This window comes from Mixophyes fleayi, chromosome 2 (genome assembly GCF_038048845.1).
Source record: "Mixophyes fleayi isolate aMixFle1 chromosome 2, aMixFle1.hap1, whole genome shotgun sequence".
In the NCBI taxonomy this organism is placed as follows: Eukaryota; Metazoa; Chordata; class Amphibia; order Anura; family Limnodynastidae; genus Mixophyes; species Mixophyes fleayi.
Genome location: NC_134403.1, coordinates 362,234,039 through 362,254,870, shown reverse-complemented (window position 1 = coordinate 362,254,870; position 20,832 = coordinate 362,234,039). Strand labels below are relative to the sequence as shown.

General features: G+C 40.5%; 1 protein-coding gene across 4 annotated transcripts in view; it reads left to right on the top strand.

The window, feature by feature from the left end:
• The window catches only part of DSCAM (DS cell adhesion molecule), a 397,849-nt gene that overhangs the window by 161,394 nt on the left and 215,623 nt on the right, over positions 1–20,832 (top strand). For all 4 annotated transcript variants that reach the window (XM_075197270.1, XM_075197269.1, XM_075197271.1 and 1 more), the window contains exons 4-6: positions 4,914–5,060; positions 7,403–7,681; positions 17,798–18,073. In XM_075197270.1, the coding sequence (XP_075053371.1) occupies positions 4,914–5,060; positions 7,403–7,681; positions 17,798–18,073 (702 nt within the window). The remainder of the gene's footprint in view (positions 1–4,913; positions 5,061–7,402; positions 7,682–17,797; positions 18,074–20,832) is intronic.

The window sequence follows — 20,832 nt, the reverse complement described above, 5'->3', positions numbered from 1 at the left end:
TTGCACTACAAAGCTTATCCTTCTGGTCCTTTCATTGTACAATTCCATTGTGGCGTCTTGGAAAACATGACCATAATGTAACTCGTCTGGGGTTACAAGGAGCTGACACTTAGATTTGGTGCATTAATCTGTTTTCTGTGTGCTGCTGATATTTGGGCAGAGCATTTGAAGTGGACCTGTCACCTGCCCCCGCTCCACGCCTTCACTTATGTAATTTCTCATAGTAATTTGCATGCTGTCCGGGTCGTTTAGCATGATAAAGAGCTTGATTAGCATGCTAGACTCCATAGCCCCAGAAAATGGGAATGGATTTTCAATAGTTTTTTGCTATTCTGCACTAATAGAATAGAGGAACTATCACAGAAGTGATAATTGTGTGACCCACAGTTATATTTTAACCTATCCTTCAGCTTCCTGATGGAATGTATACACAACCGTATTGGATGACCTGCTGTACACCTAATGCCGCACACACATGATGTAATTTTGGCTGATCATCAGCATTTATTTTTAGGGTGCACCGTGCACATATTCCATAGCGCCAGACAATCATTGCATAGATATGATATACATGAATACAATAAACATAATAACAGGAATATGAATACATAATAACATGTGCATGGATAGTCATTGAACTAACACAGATACAGGACAAATTCCATGCGTGTGAGTAAGCAAAAAATAAAAAAACCTTCAGCATAAGACATGACATCAGGGACGTAGGAAATAAACAGTCATGAGACATAGGGTAGAGGGGAATCTGCCAGTGGGAGCTTACTTTCTAGAGGGAGGGGGAAATGAGAGACGGTAGGAGCAAAGACTGGATTTGAGGAGTGAAGCTGATGGTGGATGTTCCATGTTGTTTCATGATCTCTTTAACCATCCATTGTACTAAATATGGGCTCAAAAGTGATCATTATACACAATCAAAATTGTATACTATTGGATCAGAATTGACCAGGGAACGCAGAATGTCAGAAGAAACAATAACCCCGACCACAACATGTGTGGGTTCATTATTTGACCCAGTAGTGTGCAGATTGCAATGAGTGTGGACAAGTTCCTAGGTGCTACTACAACTTCACATGTAATTTGGGGTGTGTCACAATCATGGAAGTATCTAGTCTAGCCCTTATCTGTATGCAGTTGTTTTACTACTTTGTGTTTGGTATTTATAGATTCTGTGATGAAACATAATGTATTTTAAATATAATGGGCCTGAGTCATTAACGAAAGTAAGGCCATAGAAGGAGTAAATGTTCTCCAGGACAAACCATATTACATTGCAAGGGGTGCAAATTAATTTATTATTGTGCACATATGTTAAATATTGGCTGTTTTTTCATCTAGTGCACAAATCCTTGATAGTTTTATTTTTACACTGAAATTTAAAGTTGATCTAGGTCACGTCCTACCCCAACTATAAATCTGTCCCCATATTTTACATTTGCCTCCTCCTGGAATGCAACATGGTTTTGCCCAGTTGCAAATTTACTTCTTTTTTTTTTGCTTTACTCTCCTTAATGACTCAGGCCCAATATATGCTCATGAATGCACGGAGAGACCCTCCACATGCGCGATCTAGAAGACTTCTTTTACCGTTGCCAGCCAATATCGACAGGGCAGCTGAGCAATGCGACCTTTTCTTCTTAAATTGGGTACAGAAGATTTTCTATGGTGCGATTGTATTTACACGCACACACATATTGAATGGCATTCTGTGTTCTTACCTTTAACATCGGGAAGGGGGGTCCACCTGCTATATCTTCCTACACATTCTACTGCTCCTACATACAGAATCTTCCTTGTGTTATCATTTCTGCTGCTCTAATTGCCACCATAGCATCTCTCTGCTGTTACTGCACCACTCTGCTGGTAGTCTATAACATATTGTCATCAAGTTCCACTAAGCCTTGCTATGCTCCAGGCTTATCAAATTGGTAACGAACACGGTTAAATATTCTGCCAGCCGAATTTCTGTTGGTTGCTACTACTATTTGCATTCATGTGACATATTGTGGTTGGCAACACACACTGCCAACCAACATAAGCCCTGCAAATTGGCCAGCTATTACCCAGGGAACCAGAGATGATTATATTTCCTGAATAAGCTACTTAGGCTTTCAAGAGATCTATGAAAAGGCCAGATGTGCCACTTCTGGTCCCCAAAGTTTATAGAATCAATTTTTTTTATTACTCTTCCTACTATACATGTAAATTTATTTAGCCTGTAAATGTAGAATGCAAATGTGTAGTTATAAAAATATCCTATTGTCTAAAAAAGATATTATGCACTCATGTGTGGAATGGATGATTTTGTAAAGCAGACAGGAATGGAATTACAATTATTTTTGCATTGTGCTTGCCCCTTCTTGACCTGTAATTACTGACGTGCCGCTGTGCCCTGCGGGTTTGCCAGCTAGTGAAGGAATTCTGAAAGAGTGCACAGGATTGCATGATTTTCTAGCTCAGAAATAAGCAGGTCATACCCTCCCCCGAAGGACAGGATACACAATAAGGGTTGGGTTAGTCGCCCCATCCAACCAATCACAATTAATTATTTAAAACAGTCTCGGTGCACCTGTCAAACTAATTTCTGGGGCTTTCAGCTGTAAGACTCTGTTGCTATGAAACAGCCAAGAGACATTATTCTTAGGCCATTGGCTACTAAAAAGCAGTAATTGTTCTCTGACTATTATGATGACATGACTTGTACAGTATATTGATGGTCAGGTGGTAGAACTCATAAGTTGGATGCATTAATAAAGCTAGCTTCTTTCAAAATTAGTCTCTATGCTGGAATAGGTATAGAAATTTAGGCAACACACACATCTTGATGGCGTTAACTCTACCTATCCAGGATATAAAGTGTTTTTGCCAGGAGGTCTTGCTCAAGTTTGTATATCAACGGCAGAAAATTTGCTTTTTACAGAAGGTCTACATATGTCTTTGTGATCTTGACCCCTAGATAAGTTAGTGAGTCCATCCGCCAATGGAAATTAAACGTCTCAGACTTACTGGTAACGCCTCAGACTTACTGTTATTAATCTTATATCCCGATACTGCCACGATATCAGACAGCTCCTGAAATAAGTTTGGGACTGAAACCTAGGGTTTGGTGAGAGAGAGTACAACGTTATCTGCAAACAGAGAGATTTTGTACTCTGAGAACGCTGTAGTAATACTCAGAGAGGGGAGAAGGGGCAGCCCTGTCTGGTGCCATTAGCAAAAGAGAAGGGTGTAGATAACATGCTGTTGGTAAAAACCGAAGTGGATGGGTTAGGATAAAGAGCACCAATGGCCTATACAGGAAGTGCTTTGTATTTCCCCAATGGAACAAATATTTTTTGCTGTTCTGATACAGCACACACATCGGGGCCAATTCAGTTCCCTGTTTTCGCACGTGATAATACAATACATTTCTAGCCTCGCAACATTCTATTCAGCAACTTTTCACTTTATTGCAACCAAAAAAGGATTTTCTCCCCAATTAAAAATATAGGGAGAGTGTGAAAAGTACTATTCAATTACTTTCATGCAGCCTACGCTGGGTCCCATTAAAATGAATGGACAATAAGCATGGGGTACCCTCGCTAAAATGGAAACCATTGTCAGAGTATACAGGCTGGGACAGTCACTCTTTAACAGGGAAACCCTTAGCGTGCGGTCCCCCTGCATAGTCGGAACCAGCACCAGCCTGGCCAGCGCAGGGCTGGAGCCTCTATGGGAGAAGGTGAGAAAAAAAAATCAAACAGCCTGGCTCTGCGCCACAGGACTGTTAGACAAGTATCTAACGGGACAAAGAGTTCCGTTAGACACTCAGCCAATCACAAGCAGCCATTGTGGGAAAACGGAAGAGCAGTCCTGGTCAAATCCACTAGAGTGTAAGCCCTCTGATGAGCAGCGCCCTGCCTACATTTTGTTTTTACATTTGCTTTTATTTTGTCTACATTTTATGTACAGTGTTATGTATGCCCAGTTTTCCCCATTCCCTCAAGGTACAGAGCACTGTGGTGTCTTGCAAATCAACAGTAATTATCCAGTCAAGGGGGTATATTTACTAAACTGCGGGTTTGAAAAATTGGAGTTGTTGCCTATAGCAACCAATCAGATTGTAGCTGTCATTTTGTTGAATGCACTAAATAAAAAACAGCTAGAATCTGATTGGTTGCTATAGGCAACATCTCCACTTTTTCAAACCCGCAGTTTAGTAAATCTAGCCCAAAGTCTTTCATTGTCGGGTGCTTTTACGGAGCAGTTGGCTTCTATGTTTTTTTCATATTGTATTATGAGGACAGAATCACCTCCAAAAATAGAAGATTTTGTTTTGTACTAAAGAGGTGAACAAGGATTTGGGGAGTGTTTTATACAACTAGCCTTTTTTTTTTTTTTTTTTTGCTATTGTGGAATTACATGTCACTGGTGCTTGTGGATCAGCCGTTACATTCTGGAACATGTAGTTCCACAATAGCTGGCACCAGTTTCTCAAAATCTGAGCCAAAAACACCTGAGGAATCGGCACTAGATACATTTGCTTTCAGCTTTACTGCTGGCCAAACCCTGCAATTTTTGTGTGAAGTCCTCCAAGTAAGCAATTCCATTGAATTTGGTGAAACATCAGCTGGTACAAGTCGCATTTTGGGTGCATTGTTTGCGTATGGGAAAAGTTCCCCCGGTCATGTTGGATTGAATTACCTCTAATTGTAAATGTTGCTGCTATTTCACAGAAATCACATTGTACAGTTATATAATGTCAGTTTTGCTCCGTGTTGTAATACAGCAGTATAAAGAGGGAGCACTCCTTGTTTGTTTTTCTTATTAGTGTTTGATTTAATGCCTCATTAGATATTGTTACCAACAGAATTCATAATGTGTGTTGTAAAAGTAATTGTTTTTTTGTTTTTTTTTAGGATCTAGATTTCTCATTACATCATCGGGAGCCTTGTATATAACAGATGTACAGAATGAAGATGGATTAAATAATTACCGATGTACCACGCGGCACAAATATACCGGAGAAACGCGCCAGAGTAACAGTGCCAGACTGACTGTTTTAGGTACTGAAACCCTACAGTACAATCTATGATCATATATACAGTACAGTAATCCAGAGAGTTATACAATATAGTGAGACTGTTTATGAACACAGGGAAAGGGGGACGCTCACTGGTTGTTTTTAAATTTACAAATATTCCAAAAATGCAGCCTCTAGAAATTTTGAAAGTAAAAGAGATAGGAGTTTATGAACAATGCAGATGAGGACAGAATCCATCTTATAGTCTTTTCCCCCAATTGAACAGGTGATAATTTCACAGGAGTCCTCTGCCCATTTGGGTAAGAGGGACTAATGAGACTGTAACTGGTGTATATGGACACTTCCCTTCAAATGTATAATACTAGATCTGGTCTAGAGTAATCCATCTGAAAGTGTAGAGGTAGAAGTTTTGTAGCACAGTTTACAAGCCTTCAATTACCACAACCCCTACAATGACGATACCTACAAAAAACACAGATTTGCCCAAAAACTACATCAATATACACAGACTTGCCTACAAAGCGACGCTGCAGATTTCCGAAGGGTGGATGATGCTGACCGCAACTAATTCCGACGAGCGCACTTGACTTATGCGTCACTGAACAGTGCGACCTAGGTAACTGTTCAGTTAAAGCAGCAATGTCAGTATTTTAGCAGCTGAAGTCAAGAAATTGTGACCACACACAGGGAGAACTAGGAGGCGAAAAATAAAAATTAAATCAAACCTTGGCTGCAGCTCTATTCTTTAGGCTGCTCATCCATACTATATTCATAATAGTTTAGCGTGTACATTTGTGGATGCTAAGAGGATGAGCACAATTAAATTATTCATATTATTTATAGTGAATGCGGCTTAATTTCCTCAGTGATAAATCTAAAGTGGCTTTGGAAGTAATTGCGCAGGTGGTTAACCTGAGTCTCTGAAGCGGCAGTCACCTGAAATAACCCCACTTCCAACACAATATCCATCAGTACTTCAACAAATCTGTTCTGCATGCTAGAAATAGCCTCAGTGTGAAATTATAATTCATATTCCAAAGTAATGCTTCTGGGCCACAGGCCACTTGATTTCTACAATAAACAGCATCTTAGATTTAGGCAACATAGCGATAGATCTGTGCAATGTAGCCACATGCATGGACAGACAGACTGCACAAAGCTATTTATTGCAAATAAGTAAATGGATAATCATGAACATTGGATGTGTTCCCTTTGTGTTTCATAACCTTACCTGGATTTCTGTCCTATTGGATCCAGTCTGATTTTGTCCATCTAGGACAGTGTTGGCTAACCTGTGACACTCATGGTGTTGTGAAACTACAAGTCCCAGCATGCTTTGCCAATATATAGCAGCTTATTGCTGGAAGGGTATGCTGGGACTTGTAGTTTCACAATACCTGGAGGGTCACAGGTTAGCCAACACTGATCTAGGATAAAGCCACACATTGTGCATTCGATGCCCAAGTTTGTCATAAAAGGACTGAACATCTGCCTGTGTCTGACTAGCTAAAAGGAACCTGGAACCTCCACATAGAAGGCCAACTTTGTTGTTGTACTCTAATATTTTTTAAAAGTTTCCAGAGCCCTGTGATAAAAAAAAAAAATAATTTGGAAAAATGTAACTGAGAGAAGGAACAAAAAAAGATGGGAAAGGTAACGTTAGAGATTTGGAATTCCTGATTGTGAAGAATGTTCACAGAAATATGGCAGCTGCAGTGAACAACTACTGAACAGAGTTGCCACTACAGCTGCCATATTTCTGTAAAAATCATTTTCATAGCATTAAAACAAAACAGTAAAAAATGAAAACAACAACTCATTTGCGTTAACACAGATATTCTGTTTTATAAAGCGTGTATATGTACTGCATGGTATGATATGTACTGCATGGTATGATCACTTAAATGAAGAGACATCTTGCAGCCCCCAATACACTAAGCTCACACAGTAATGTCTCCCAGTTTGTCAGATGACTGGGTCATGTCACATTTTGCTGCTTACAGACTGGATCTCAGCAGGAACCTTCCTGTCCACAGACATTACACATGTAAGAAGTGTTGGGTTAGTCATGTACAAAGAGCTAGTTTGAACCAGGAAAACCAAGTGAAAGATAGAGATGGGAATTATTTAGCTTGAAATGTAAAATGAAAATCTCTGGTATATTACACAAGTTTCAGCTGATATAGTTGTAGATTTGTAAGATGATAATCATATAAAGAATCTAGTGACTGCAAGTGATGGTTCCTATCTACAAAAAAAGAAAAAGAAATACAACCTCTCATTTTTTCCATGTTTCAGCAATTGTTGGTCATATTTTGTTTTTCAAATTGTTAGTTACCTTGTTTCCATTTCTTCTGCTTACAGATCAGGTCAATTCAGCTCCGTCCATTATTGCTAAGTTTGAGCACATCACAGTCATGGCAGGTCAAGGAGCGGAGCTCCCGTGCAAGGCATCTGGGTACCCGATACCAAATTCACGCTGGCTGAAGGATAATGTTCAGCTTGAAATGGACAATAGATTTCAGAAAACAGTTGTTGGTTTGCTGATTGAAAACACCAGGCCGTCAGATTCTGGAACCTACATTTGTGAAGTCTGGAATGCTTATGGCAATGCTGAGGTGATAGGATCACTAAATGTAAAACGTAAGTAAAAGATATATATATATATATATATATATATATATATAAATATATGTATATGTCTTATACAAGGCTCCTCATATTTTTTCCGTCATCAGCGTTGCTGCGGCTCCAGAAAATTTACCGTTGTAGCATAACTTAAATTTTGTATGGGGGCACCTGTTATATTGCTGATTGACTAGCAGGCTGCTGTTTTGCTGTTATGTCCACCTTCACTTTTTAAGATACTTTTAACTATTCTAATGTGTTCAGGATAGAATAACCTTCAGCCAATCAGATCTTTGGAATACTCATAGCATCACAGATCATTTCAGGTGTGCTGATCTTGTGGGAGTCAGGGACCTGTCTCCTCGTGATTGTGTTAGTGAGGACAGAGCTGCGTGTGACAAGGCCGGTGTCATGATGTATGGAGGGAAAACCAAAGACTGAGAGTTCAGTAGTGGAAGGAGCAGAGTAGCATAAATAGGGATGAGAGTGGTGATGTGGTGAGATTGTGGTATCTAACGTGATATAAGACGTACCGCTATATAAAACAACGCTCCTACATTCATCTTGGTTTTATTGTTTTTCTTGCAAGATTTTGCAATGACAAAGCAAACAAGTTTGTTTTTGTTTTTTTTTGTCTTTTTTGCATAGGAAAATATATTTTATTTCAAAGCGGTAAACTGTGTGTGTGTCTTTGTGTAGGGTAAATCAAGAGTATTCCCATGTTTGATAGATGTTCAGTAGGAAAGTACAGTACCCACTAGGAGCATGTTCTTTGCATGTGCAAAATTATTCTTAAAAATTGCCAATCATAATTATAATGTACATATTTGTGTCAGTTATATGAATTAAGTGTTACTCCTATTGGTAAATGAAATAACTCTGAGGAATTATGGGCAGCACGGTGGTTAAGTGGTTAGCACTTCTGCCTCACAGCGCTGAGTTCAATTCCTGACCATGGCCTTATCTGTGTGGAGTTTGTATGTTCTCCCCGTGTTTGCGTGGGTTTCCTCCGGCTGCTCCGGTTTCCTCCCACACTCCAAAAACATATTGGTAGGTTAATTGGCTGCTATCAAAATTGACCCTAGTGTTTGTCTGTTTGTGTGTGTCTGTGTATTAGGGAATTTAGACTGTAAACTCCAATGGGGCAGGGACTGATGTGAATGAGTTCTCTGTAGAGCACTGCGGAATCAGTGTCGCTATATAAATAAATGATGATGAATTAAGATCTCTGTGCAGAAGGATTTACAGCAGGGGTGTCTAACCTTTTAGCTTCCCTGGGCCACATTGGAAGGCGACAAGTTGTTTTGGGCCGCACATAAAATACACTAACACTAACGATAGCTGATCATCCAAAAAAAACATAGAAAACATTGCTAATGCTCCTTGTTGTTGCTCAGTGCTTCAATGACATGCTAATGGCTGCTGTCAAACATCAAGTGATATTGTTACAACATTTTATGAAGGGCTTCAATACAGCAGTCATTAAGACAGGAAGATAAGGTCCGTGATGCTCCAGGACCAGGTGAGTTTATGCACTTGTCAGCGTCCCTTGAAATAATAAAAAACCCAAAAAAACCCTTAACTTACCTTTTAATCGGCTTGTTCTCTGATCCTCTTCTCTTGTTTTTTCCGTTTCACTGCTGCTGATAGTTCGCGCGGATGACTCCTATGTGCTGTGCTCCGCAATGGATGTCGGACGTGATGACGTCACGCCCGACATTCACTGCGAGCGCTGCACGGAGGAGGAGACCAGGGAGGGAACGCGTGTCCACAAGGTAAGTATTTTCTTATCTTCTTTTTTTGCAGGATTTTTTTTTTCATTAACAGCGCTGCCCCCTTGCCACAACCAAAACTCCTGCTGGGCCACATTTACAGGCATGCTGGGCCGCATGCGGCCCGCGGGCCGTGGGTTTGACAACACTGATTTACAGTATGGACAGCCATACATTTAACTGAACATCTACAGAGATATAGAAAGTGACTCATAAATGCTTTCAATAATTTGCTTTAAACAATACAGTTTTGTTGGGTTGATAAGTTTATCTGGAATCTCTACAGTCTGGCTTTTCACACACCGTTTGCAGTGTGTCTTTTTTGATATAGGTGAAATTTTAAATTAAAAAAGAAAAAGAAAAAAAGTGTGACATTGAAAACACTTGAAGTAACGGTCTTCTTGAGGCTCCCATCCCCACCCCCCCAAAATAAGAAAAGCTTTCTGTATTTCCAGTTTATAACCTGTATTTGCTGCTCAGAAGCACCAAATCTTTTGGAATCACTGATCCCACCTATGTAGTTTAATAAGAGAGGCGATTAATTAATCACCAGGAACTAACTAAGACAAGGAGAACAACATTATGACACTGAACAAAATCATCACACTACACAGCGATTGAAAAAATGCATGTGTAGGAGAGCTTATTGGAAAGAATTAGTTGCAAAACAAGCAATCACTGTTATGTGATTAATATTATGCTTTAAATCACCTCTGCAGTCCAAGATTAGTAGATGGGCAATTATCTGTAAAGATTCATGTATCAGTTAGTAAAAACCTTTGGCTAACCGTTTCATTACAAGTTATCCTGTGAATTTTTGGAGTTTAAAAATTAAATTGAGGTTTCAAATTTACTTTAAAACTAAAATGTCAAGTATTATATTGTTCTCATTATGCTGTATTAAACAACATGACCACTGTGACTGACGTCCTAAGTGATATTAAACTGAAAAATAAAAGCGACCAGCAGGGTAGAGCCATCTGCTGAAGAGTGATAATCATGTACAGATGTGGTATCAATTATCTAAACTTGAGGGATATTACCAGCAGCTACAAAACCAACTGGTTCTGCATAGAGTTTTATGTTAGAGATGTAAATAGGGTTTCAGAAATTTAAGAGTAACTGCTGGCGTCAGCGAAGCCCATAATCATTTTACGTTTTATTTGCTCCTCTCCTATATAATTTAACTTGTAAAACCCAGAAAATGAGAAGACAGCATTAATTGCACCTTATAAACCAAAAAAAGCAGATTTGTATTGTACAGTTGGTCAGTATTGAAAAGCAGAGACATTTCTAAGTACAAATTTTTCAAACTTTGGAAACTAGGGATCATTGGCAGCCATACAACTGTAGCGGACAACAACCACCAGGGAACCAGGAGCTCTTTAGTGATGAGGGAAACTACCAGGATTATGAGCTGGGCGGAACGTCATGGTTCAGCCATCTCAGCAGTGTTGTTCCAGGAGTGGAAAATTGTAGCCCAACTTCCTGTTTCGACATGCAATCCATTCAGGGATGTGGTCCCTCCACAAATAAGTGTTCAAGCAGATGGTGGAGAAATGGGGTCAGCAAGATACAGACATAAAGGCTTCATGGCTAAATCACAGCCTCCCTGGACGGCCTCCCTGGAACTTACAACTGATTTATGTCTTTCACCCAATAAATGCTACTGTGGGTCCTAAAAAGGATCAAGAGAGAGGGGGTTCCAGTGTTCCTTGTAGCCCCAAATTGACTGAGAAGATCTTGGTAAGCAGACATTTTAAGCATGGTGGAAGGTCCACAATGGGATCTTCTGCTATGTACCTTGACTTGCTTCAACAGTGTGACTGCTGAGGCTATGATACTTAGGGCAAAGTGTCTCTTTGAGGAAGTCATCCACACCTTGATTAAAGCCAGTCTTTTCTAAGAATTGTCATAGGGTGTGAAAGGCTTTCATTTCATGATGTGAAACACAGAGGTGCGCACCTTCTCTTTTAATTTGGCACATATTTTGTAAATCTTACAACATGGTTTGGAAGGTGATGGTCTTCTTTAAAGGTCTAGGTCTAGGCTCTGTCAGTCGTCTTTCATAATAAATTAGCTTTCACTTCTAAAGTTCAGACTTTTATTCAAGGTGTTCTACACATTCAAGCACCACATGTTCCTTTTTTTACTCCATGGAATCTTTATTTGTTCCTTTCAGCAGTATAGAAAACTACTTTTTTGAACCTCCTAGAAATAGTTGAAATCAAGTTATTTTGGCCAATGCATCAACAAGAAGGGTATCTGAATTAATGGCCTTATATTGCAGCTCACCATTTCTTATTTTTTCATAGTGACAGAGATGTACTACGCATGAAATCAGCTTTCCAGCTTTCTAATTTTCATGTGAACCATATTAGAGAGCAGCGGCGGCCGCGGGCACCGCCGCAACTCTCCGGTCCTCTCTCTGGAGTCCCAGCCGTCGCTATGACGACCTGGACGTCATTTCCTGTAGTTGGTCCGACCGTTGCCCGGCTATTCAGAACAGCCGGGCGCCCCTCTGCAAGCCTGCGGGCTGATTCATTTGGCCACTATCAATCAGTCTCCTCCTGCGTGTTGTTATAAGGCTTAGCCCTGATTGGCCAGTATTAGTATTTAAGGCAGGGTTATAGCACTTCTGACCCAGTCTTGCTGACCTGCTCCTGTCTGTTGTACCCTGTCCTCTGGATACTCTGTTGGATTTTCTGTGTATGACCACTGCCTGGACTTTGGACTTTGCTTGTTTACTCGTGACCCTTTCCTTTGGCCTGTACCTTGGACTATGCTACTGTGACCCTGACCCTTGGCATGTTTCCTGACTACCCTGCTTGCCTGTGACCCTTGACCTCGGCTACTGTCTGACTATTCGCTGCCTCCTGGCCTGCCACTACGGGCCTGTATTAACAACCCACACTACACCTGGAGTTAAGTCCTGGGGGCATCCGAGTACCGGTGAACACATTAAGCTCTAAGGGAAAGGCGGCTGCTATAGGTGAAGACCTCCGCCATCTAGTTCTGTGGGTTGGTGATCAGACCAGCAGCCTAACAAACCATGAGATTGTTATACCGACTTTTGGACATCCTTTGGAAGGGAAGAGTCCCCGTAATTGTTACATGTGGACATATCCTCAGGAATATATGTTAACAAAATTTCATCCTTGAGACCATTAATCTTTTTTTTTTTTTTTTTTTTATGCATAGAAGAGGGGCTGGCCAGAGACTAAACAGTCTGTGTCCAGGTTGATTGAGACTATGATTCATCAGGCTTATATTTCTGCAGTAAAACCAGCTCCTAAAAACATCATGGCTCATTCTACGAGATAGGGCAGCGCTTCCTGGGAAGAGCAGATCGGAGTCTCAGCTAAATTTTACAGATTCAATGTTTTTTCTTCCATAAAAACAAATTTTGGAAGAATGATTTTGTGCACAGCATTAGCTGAGCATACCCTGCCCTTGGGGCAGATCTGGAATGTCCCAAGGTAGCAGTGTACTCCAGCATAGAAGAAAGAGAAAAGAGATTTTTTTGTACTTAGTTTTAATGCATTTTCCTGATTCTATCTGCGGGACACTGCATTCCTACCCCTTGTTTATGCTCAGTTTTTTATACAAATGACTTTATTAGATAAAATACTGAGTGTCCTTTGGTGATTGGGTATAGAAGGGGAGGAGCTGTAAGTTGTCCGTTTCTACCATCAGCATACTTCCATGGGCAGGGGGGAATATGCAAACTTCAACTTGGTCTACTTGTCAAGTGGGATTGGAACTAATATTCTCTCCAACATGCGGTCAGACTTTCAAGGATCACAAAAAGTTACTCGACTCTTAGCAACATCCAAGGTTAAAAAACTGATGTATGATTCTTTCAGAACCAGAGTGGAATGTGCTCCCGACTGATTCAAGCTTTGGGGAGGTCATATGCTTACAGAAGTGATACCAAGCACATGGATAAAGAACGATAGGCATTTTCATGCAAATGTTTTAGAAAGGAGAAGCGTTTGGCATGCAATTCAGCATTTTCAGTCTTTCCTACAACACAAACATCTGAAGTTCTTTTCTGATAACAGAACAGTAGTCACTTTTATAAACAAGCAAGGAAGCACCAAGAGTAACACTGATGTTAGTATTGACACTAGTGATGTTATGGGCAGAAAATAATGTGTCCCTTTCTGCACTCCATATAGCAGGCAAAGACAATACCATAGCAGGATACATCAGCAGGTTGTCTGAACCATTCAGGAGAATGGGCCTTACACAAAGAAGTATTTCACCTGAGCTTACCAAGGCAGTGGTTTTACCCCCTTTCCAGGGCCAAGGAGCACTTGGAGTAGATGCACTGTCAAGTTCCAGCTAGGTTGTGTTCCCTCCTTTTTCCATCATTGCCCACACTCTGAGGAAAATCAAGAAAGATGCAATGGAGATAGTACCAATCGTTCCATTTTGTCCTAGTCACCCGTGGCTTGCAGTGTCTCGGAGAATGCTTTAGGAGCAACCTTGGCCTGTACTATGCTAGTCACATCTTCTACACCAGGGACCAGTTCTTCACCTGAATCCAGACTCCCTCTCTTTGATGGCGTGTAGATTGAGTGGTCACAATTAAGATGCAAAGGTATGTGATAAAGCTATTGATATACTGATACAAGCAAGAAAAATAATTATTTAATTGCTTATTATAGAATCTGGGAAATATTAATTTTGGGGACCATAAAAGAGATGGAGGATTCCACGTTTGCCAGTGGTCCAATTATTCTAAAGATTCCTAAAGATCATTTTGATAAAGTTCTACCTCTCCCATTCCTGACAGTTCAGGTATCTGTACCCAGTATTTTTCTTGATGCCAAGCTGGTGTCTAAAGACATTACATGTTTTTTTAAGCAGCAAAATGATTACGACCTAGGATCAAACCTTTGTGGCACTTAATATTGTTTTGGATGCCTTAATTTCGAATCCCTTTGAACCTTTGTAAGATATTCCCCTTAAAATTCTCACTCTTAAAGTATTGATTCCAGTAGCAATTACATCTGCTCTTCGAGTGGGAGGACTACATGCCTTGTGATGTAAAGAACCTTTTCTAAATTTCTATGTAGACAAAGTAATATTAAGAACTAATCCTGCTTATTTACCTAAAGTAGCTTCCTCTTTCCATAACAACCAGAAGATTATACTACCATCTCTCTGGCCACAACAAACTAATAAAAAGGAAGATTGATTACACACTCTGGATCTTGTTACAGCAAAAAAATCGGTTTACCTTTCTAGAACAAACGGTTTCGGAAAAGTGAAGCAGCTTTGTGTTCTTTCTGGAGTTTCCTGCAAAGTATGTGCTCCATCCAAGTCTTTTCTGGCAAAATGGATTACACAGGCCTACAAGGGGAAGAGGTGTGAAGGGTCTAAATTTTGAAGTAGTGTTCTACAAGGACGCACAAAGCTCAGGCCTCAATGGACAATATCTGCTAAGCAACTGGATGGTCATCTCTTCACACTTTGACCATACATTATCTTCTAGATGTCACATCTTCAAGAAGTCGTTCAATAAAAGTTGAATCAGTGTTGTTGTTGTTGTTGTAGTTCCTAAGCCCACCCTTTTTGATTTATACTACTTTGGTGCGTCCCATTGTAAAGGCTGCCTTGGCATTCCAGTAGTCCCATTCTTGTTCTATAGGTATGACTTTTTAGGACAGTTTGGGAGGTTTCTCATTGACTCCAGAGTGATGGAGGAGTCACCTTATATACCCTCCAGATGGGTTTCTTTTTCCTAAATCTTTCTGGCTGATTCTGGAGTTGGTTCTCCCCGTGTTTGCGTAGGTTCCTCCCGGTGCTCCGGTTTCCTCCCACACTCCAGAAACATACTGATAGGTTCATTGACTGGTGACAAAATGAACCCTAATGTATGTGTGTTAGGGAATTCAGATTGTAAGCTCCAGTGAGGCAGAGTCTGATGAAAATTATAGATATTCTCTGTTCAGAGCTATATAATTGGTGGCAGGGCCACCATCAGGGGGGTATGGCCGGTACAGCTGTGAGGGGCCTGGACAGACTAGGGGGCCCCCTGGGCCCCTTAGGCTGACCAACCGGCCCCCAGACACACATTGAAATTGAGCCTTTCGGATCTCTAACAGACTGTTCTACTTCCGGCATTTGGAACGCACTCGCCGGTAAACCATCTGACTCGTGCTGTGAATGGAGGGATAAGGAGAGGACCGGGAGCTTCAGGAAACATCACCTCCAAGGGATAAGTTGGTGGGATGGTGAGGTGGGGGACATTTACCGTGATTGGATGGTGAGGTGGGGGACATTTACCGTGATTGGATGGTGAGGTGGGGGACATTTACCGTGATTGGATGGTGAGGTGGGGGACATTTACCGTGATTGGATGGTGAGGTGGGGGACATTTACTGTGATGGCATGGTGAGGTGGGAGACATTTACCGTAATGGCATGGTGAGGTGGGGGACATTTAGCATGAGGACATGGTGAGATGGGGGACATTTACCATGATGGTATGGTGAGGTGGGAGAAGAACATTTATTGGGATGGTGATGGGGAAACAGCATTTACAGTGATGCGGGAGTGGGGAGAAACTTGTACTGTGAGGGGGGAGAGGGGGAACGTACTGTGATGAGGGAGAGGGGGAATGTACTTTGATGAGGGAGGGGGGGAATGTACTGTGATGAGGGAGGGGGCATGTATGGGGGGGCTGCCAGATTAATTAGTACTGGGCCACACAGTTTCTGATGCAGGCCCTGATTGATGGCAATATATACATAAATGATAATAATAAAAGCGCTGCCATAGAGTACTTTAAGGAAATAAATTAACGATAAGTATAATTCTCTTTTCTGAAGGTCTTTTCCAGCACATGCAGATATACAGCCTCCATTCTGGAATGAAACCTCCTGGGTAGGGACCAGCTGTGTGTATTTAGAGTTATTCTCCAGATATCTCTTTGCTAGGAGACCTGTACAATGAGGCCGAGGTCACAGATTTTGCTTACATGGAGAACTGTGACTGTTATTTCTTTTGTTAGTCTTTCTTTATCTCATTTTAATTAACCCTTGGTCAGAACTTTCCTCATTTTGTTACTGTCCTTCAGATCCAATTAATGAACACTGTCCACATTGTTTATCAATTATGCTTATTTTACCCACATAAATCCACACTGGTGTATTTAAACATAAGAGTTTTGTTATGAACAATTCTAACGACCTTTTCATTTCACTTCCCTAAATTGTCAGGACAGTAGAATTCATCCTATTTCATCTACTAGAATGTCTGCTGAGTGTTTCCTCCTTCTGGTTTGTAAGCAATACCTCTGTGTTTAGTGAGGGGCTGTTTTTAGAAGAAAGGGTAAAAAAAAGTATATATGCAACCTTTTTTGGAACAAATGGCCAACATAACCTACAAGTAGTTTTTGATAATGTGCAAAATATGTTTTTCATGGTAACAAAGGAATTATCATGATTAGACATGTAAATACCTAGGTAGGGGGAATGAAACATTTACGTAAGACTATCTGCAAAACGAATTCAGACAATGATAACGGTTCTTACACTGCAACTCCCAAATGCAAGAGTAAGATTCATTCTACCACAGGTGCGCTTTCACAGGAAGTGGAGAAAGGAATTTTATTAATGGACTATGGTCTACTACTCTATCCTGGCAAACTTCTAATGTTGTGAGGAAACCAAATTATACTTAATACATGCCATGGTCTTAAAAATGTCTTGGCACCCCACGACACCCCTTCCCTAAACCACCCTTTCATGCACAGTGGCATGTGTGTGTGTGTATATATGTGTATATTTATATATATATATAGATATAGATATAGATATATATATATATATATATATATATATATATATATATATATATAGATATACGGGTACTCCGGTTTCCTCCCACACTCCAAAAAATATACCGGTAGGTTAATTAGCTGCTTTCAAAATTGACATTATTGTGTGTGTTAGGGAATTTAGATTGTAAACTCCAATGAAGCAGGGACTGATGTGAATGACAAATATTCTTTGTACAGCGCTGTAGAATTGGTGGCGCTATATAAATGATGATGATGATGATATGCAGCTGTAGCAGAACTATCTAAAGCAATGCATATGATGTAAACACAAGGTGATCTTTGAGACTTGTTACACCAGTGGTCTCCAGCTGGCTACTGAAGCTTTGCTCTTGCATCAGAAATGTTTCTAGTTGCTAGTGAACAGATTGGCTTTATGTTACTTCCGCCCACAAAAATGTCTGCCTCCTCTGTCTGTAGACGTCAGCGGACGTTTTATTTTTGCATATTGCTGATTGGGACTATTATCTTTTAATCTGATCAATAAATACTGTCATTTTATTTGCAGAACCCCTGAAGGTGACAATCAGCCCACGGAAAGTGAAGACGAGTGTGGGAAGCCAAGTTTCATTGTCATGTAGTGTGACTGGAACGGATGATCCTGACATTACCTGGTACCGGAACGGTGAAATTGTGAATGCTGGAAATAATGTTAGAATCACAGGTATCAACCGTGAGACCCTCATTATGGACGGAATGGCAAAAAGCGACAATGGGGCTTACCAGTGCTTTGTCCGCAAGGACCGGATGTCTGCCCAGGATTATGTTCAGGTGGTGCTTGAAGGTTAGTTGTTCATATGAAATAATATATTCATTAAAACTGTAGATTACATGGTAAAATCAATATGAATAATGGTCAGGACTCCCATCTCTGTTGAATAAAGGGCCTTGGGGGTCTGAATCGTGCTAATTGTAGATTGCCCCTCCACCACTATTCTGGTATACTTATACTGGCTTTACTACTGTCTTCTGTAATCATTGATTAGACCTTCACCCTCAGCATCATTACAATTTCCTTATAAGTCACTCACATTAGGTAGGGAATGTTGCTCTCATAATATTACACATGTACAAAACAGAACTTTCTCCCAGAGCCACCTCTCATGAAATCTCCCTCACCGTCAACAAGAGCACAATTCCTTCAACCTCCCAAGCATGCTGCCTTGGTGTCACTCTTAACTCCTCACATCCAGTCTCTCTCGCTGTCTTGTCACCTCCCGTTGCAAAATAATGCTTTAATACGCATTTTTGTTACCCAAGATGCAGCCAAAACTCTTATCCATTCTATTACAATTTCCCACTTTGACTTCTGCAACCTCCTCCTATCTTGCTGTCCCTGCTTCAATCTGTCCTAAATTCCGCGGCAAGATTGATATTCCTCTCTTGCAGCATCACTCTGCAAATTCTTACACTGCTTCCCCATGTCCTCCAGAATCCAAATCAAATAACTTACCTTGACGCACAAAGCCATCAACGACTCTACTCTTTTATACATCTTAAATCTCATCTTGAAATACTCTTCGTCCTCTTTGATCTACCACCGACCTATGTGTCTCTTCCTCTCTGAGAACAACCTTTCTTACTCCCACCTACAAGTCTTCTCCCATGCCGCTTCCCAACTATGGAACAACTGTCCCAGTCTCCACTCTGAGCCACACTCAGTCCTCATGTCTCAGCTGTGCCCTTTCGCTGTTTGTATGCTCTCTCATGAACAGCGTTCTCTGTACTTTTTGTTTTCACATCTACATTTATTTTGACTACCTAGTATGTCTCTGATTTCTGATGGTCTGTTTTTCCCGCTGCTGCGGAGCACTGTGACATCTTACAAATCAAAAATAACAATAATTAATAATAATACATGCATACCTGGATGATTTCTCCTCTGCAGAACTCCATTTATGGAACGCTCTACCATGACTTATCAGACTCTCCTTAACCTTCAAAATCTTGAAACACTCTCTCACGCTTTTTTTCAAAGAATCCTATCCCTCGCTTTCTTCTAATAACTATTTCTACACCAAGCCTTAGTACCATTAGCCAGTCCAACTTCTCCCACCAACAGCTATCATTGTAATTTCTAAAAAAAAAATATTTTGCAATCAAATAGAATAGGAAACTAGTAAATTTGACATAACATTTATCATTATATATCAGAATTACAAAAGAGACTATTATGTCACATTTACCTCTACTTTTGTCAGGCAAACAGACCAGCCAGTGCTGTTTTATCATTGTGTAAGTACTAAGACAGCTAGAGGGCGCTAGGATGCACTCTCCCCTCTCTCCCTTCACCTCCTGCCACCTGTGTTACATTCCTTTTCCTCTGCTATCTTCTGATGCCCCAACCCAGATTGCTTCTGTCCTGGCTCACTCATGCTATGTTAGTTCCCATAGGACTTTAATGTAAAATCATTGCATGCTTATCTATGGAGCTATTTTTAAAATTTCAAAATGTTTAAGATGTAAACATTTAAACATTTATGATTGGAATTATAATTATTCTGTAGAATTAAATTGAAGTTAATATTTAACAATGCATCTAAAATGCAAGTAAGAAAATAATCACTTTGCACGTTATAAAGCTACGTAACTGCTAGTGATAACGAGCTCCTCCTTGGCCCTGCTCATGTGCCGTTATACAAGGGGGGGGGGGGGAATATAAGACGCTGGTGAGCATTGTCTGTGTTCTTCAAAATGCTATAATTTGCAGAAAGGAAGAGAAAGCTGTAATGTACAGCATTTATGTGCCAAATCATGTATGTTTTCTAATAAAAAAACAAACAGGTAGCCAATCGAAAACACATGAAATAAACATTTGTATTTATTCATGGATATCCAATACTGTCATTGTGTTTATCCAGGAATTCCCCATTGCAGGGCACACAGCAATTAAAGATAATAACCCATGTAAAGGACATGCCAGCTGATGCTGTTTTTCTCCAAGTAATTATAATTCAGCCATGTGTCCTCTTCACTCAGACTGATATGTTTTACAGTATGAAGTTTTCAGTGGATCATTATTTCCCTGAACCCAGTATGCCTTTACGGTCTGTGTAAGGAAGAGGCAGCAGAGGATTATCAAAAGGAATTACATTTCAGAGTGCTAGTTCCTTGTTACCATAGTCTTAGTTGTTGGTGTTCTAAGCTTTATATTTTGTTGGTCGTTTTGAAGATGATTAGAATCTTGTGAATTACTGTGTGTTACTTGCACTGGCCCAGAGTTGGACCCATAGTGGGGACGATTCAGGATATTGAGGATAAAAGGAGGGTAAATGTTCCCATGACAGCCTTGGGCTTTCAGCACCCAACAGAGACGTTTCCTCGCCCAAAATGAACCTGGTTTGGTCATATTGATGGTGTGGCTTGTGGTATTTTAGTATTAATTAGTGTCATATTGACAAGGAGGAGGAAATGATTAATTATACAAGGATGCATATTAATGAGGGTGTAGTGCCATCCACAACATGACCCTCATTTTTAGCTTATCTGAGAGTGAGGGGAGATTACCTGCCTGGGCCCAGTTGCCCCAGCAACTGTCCCTTG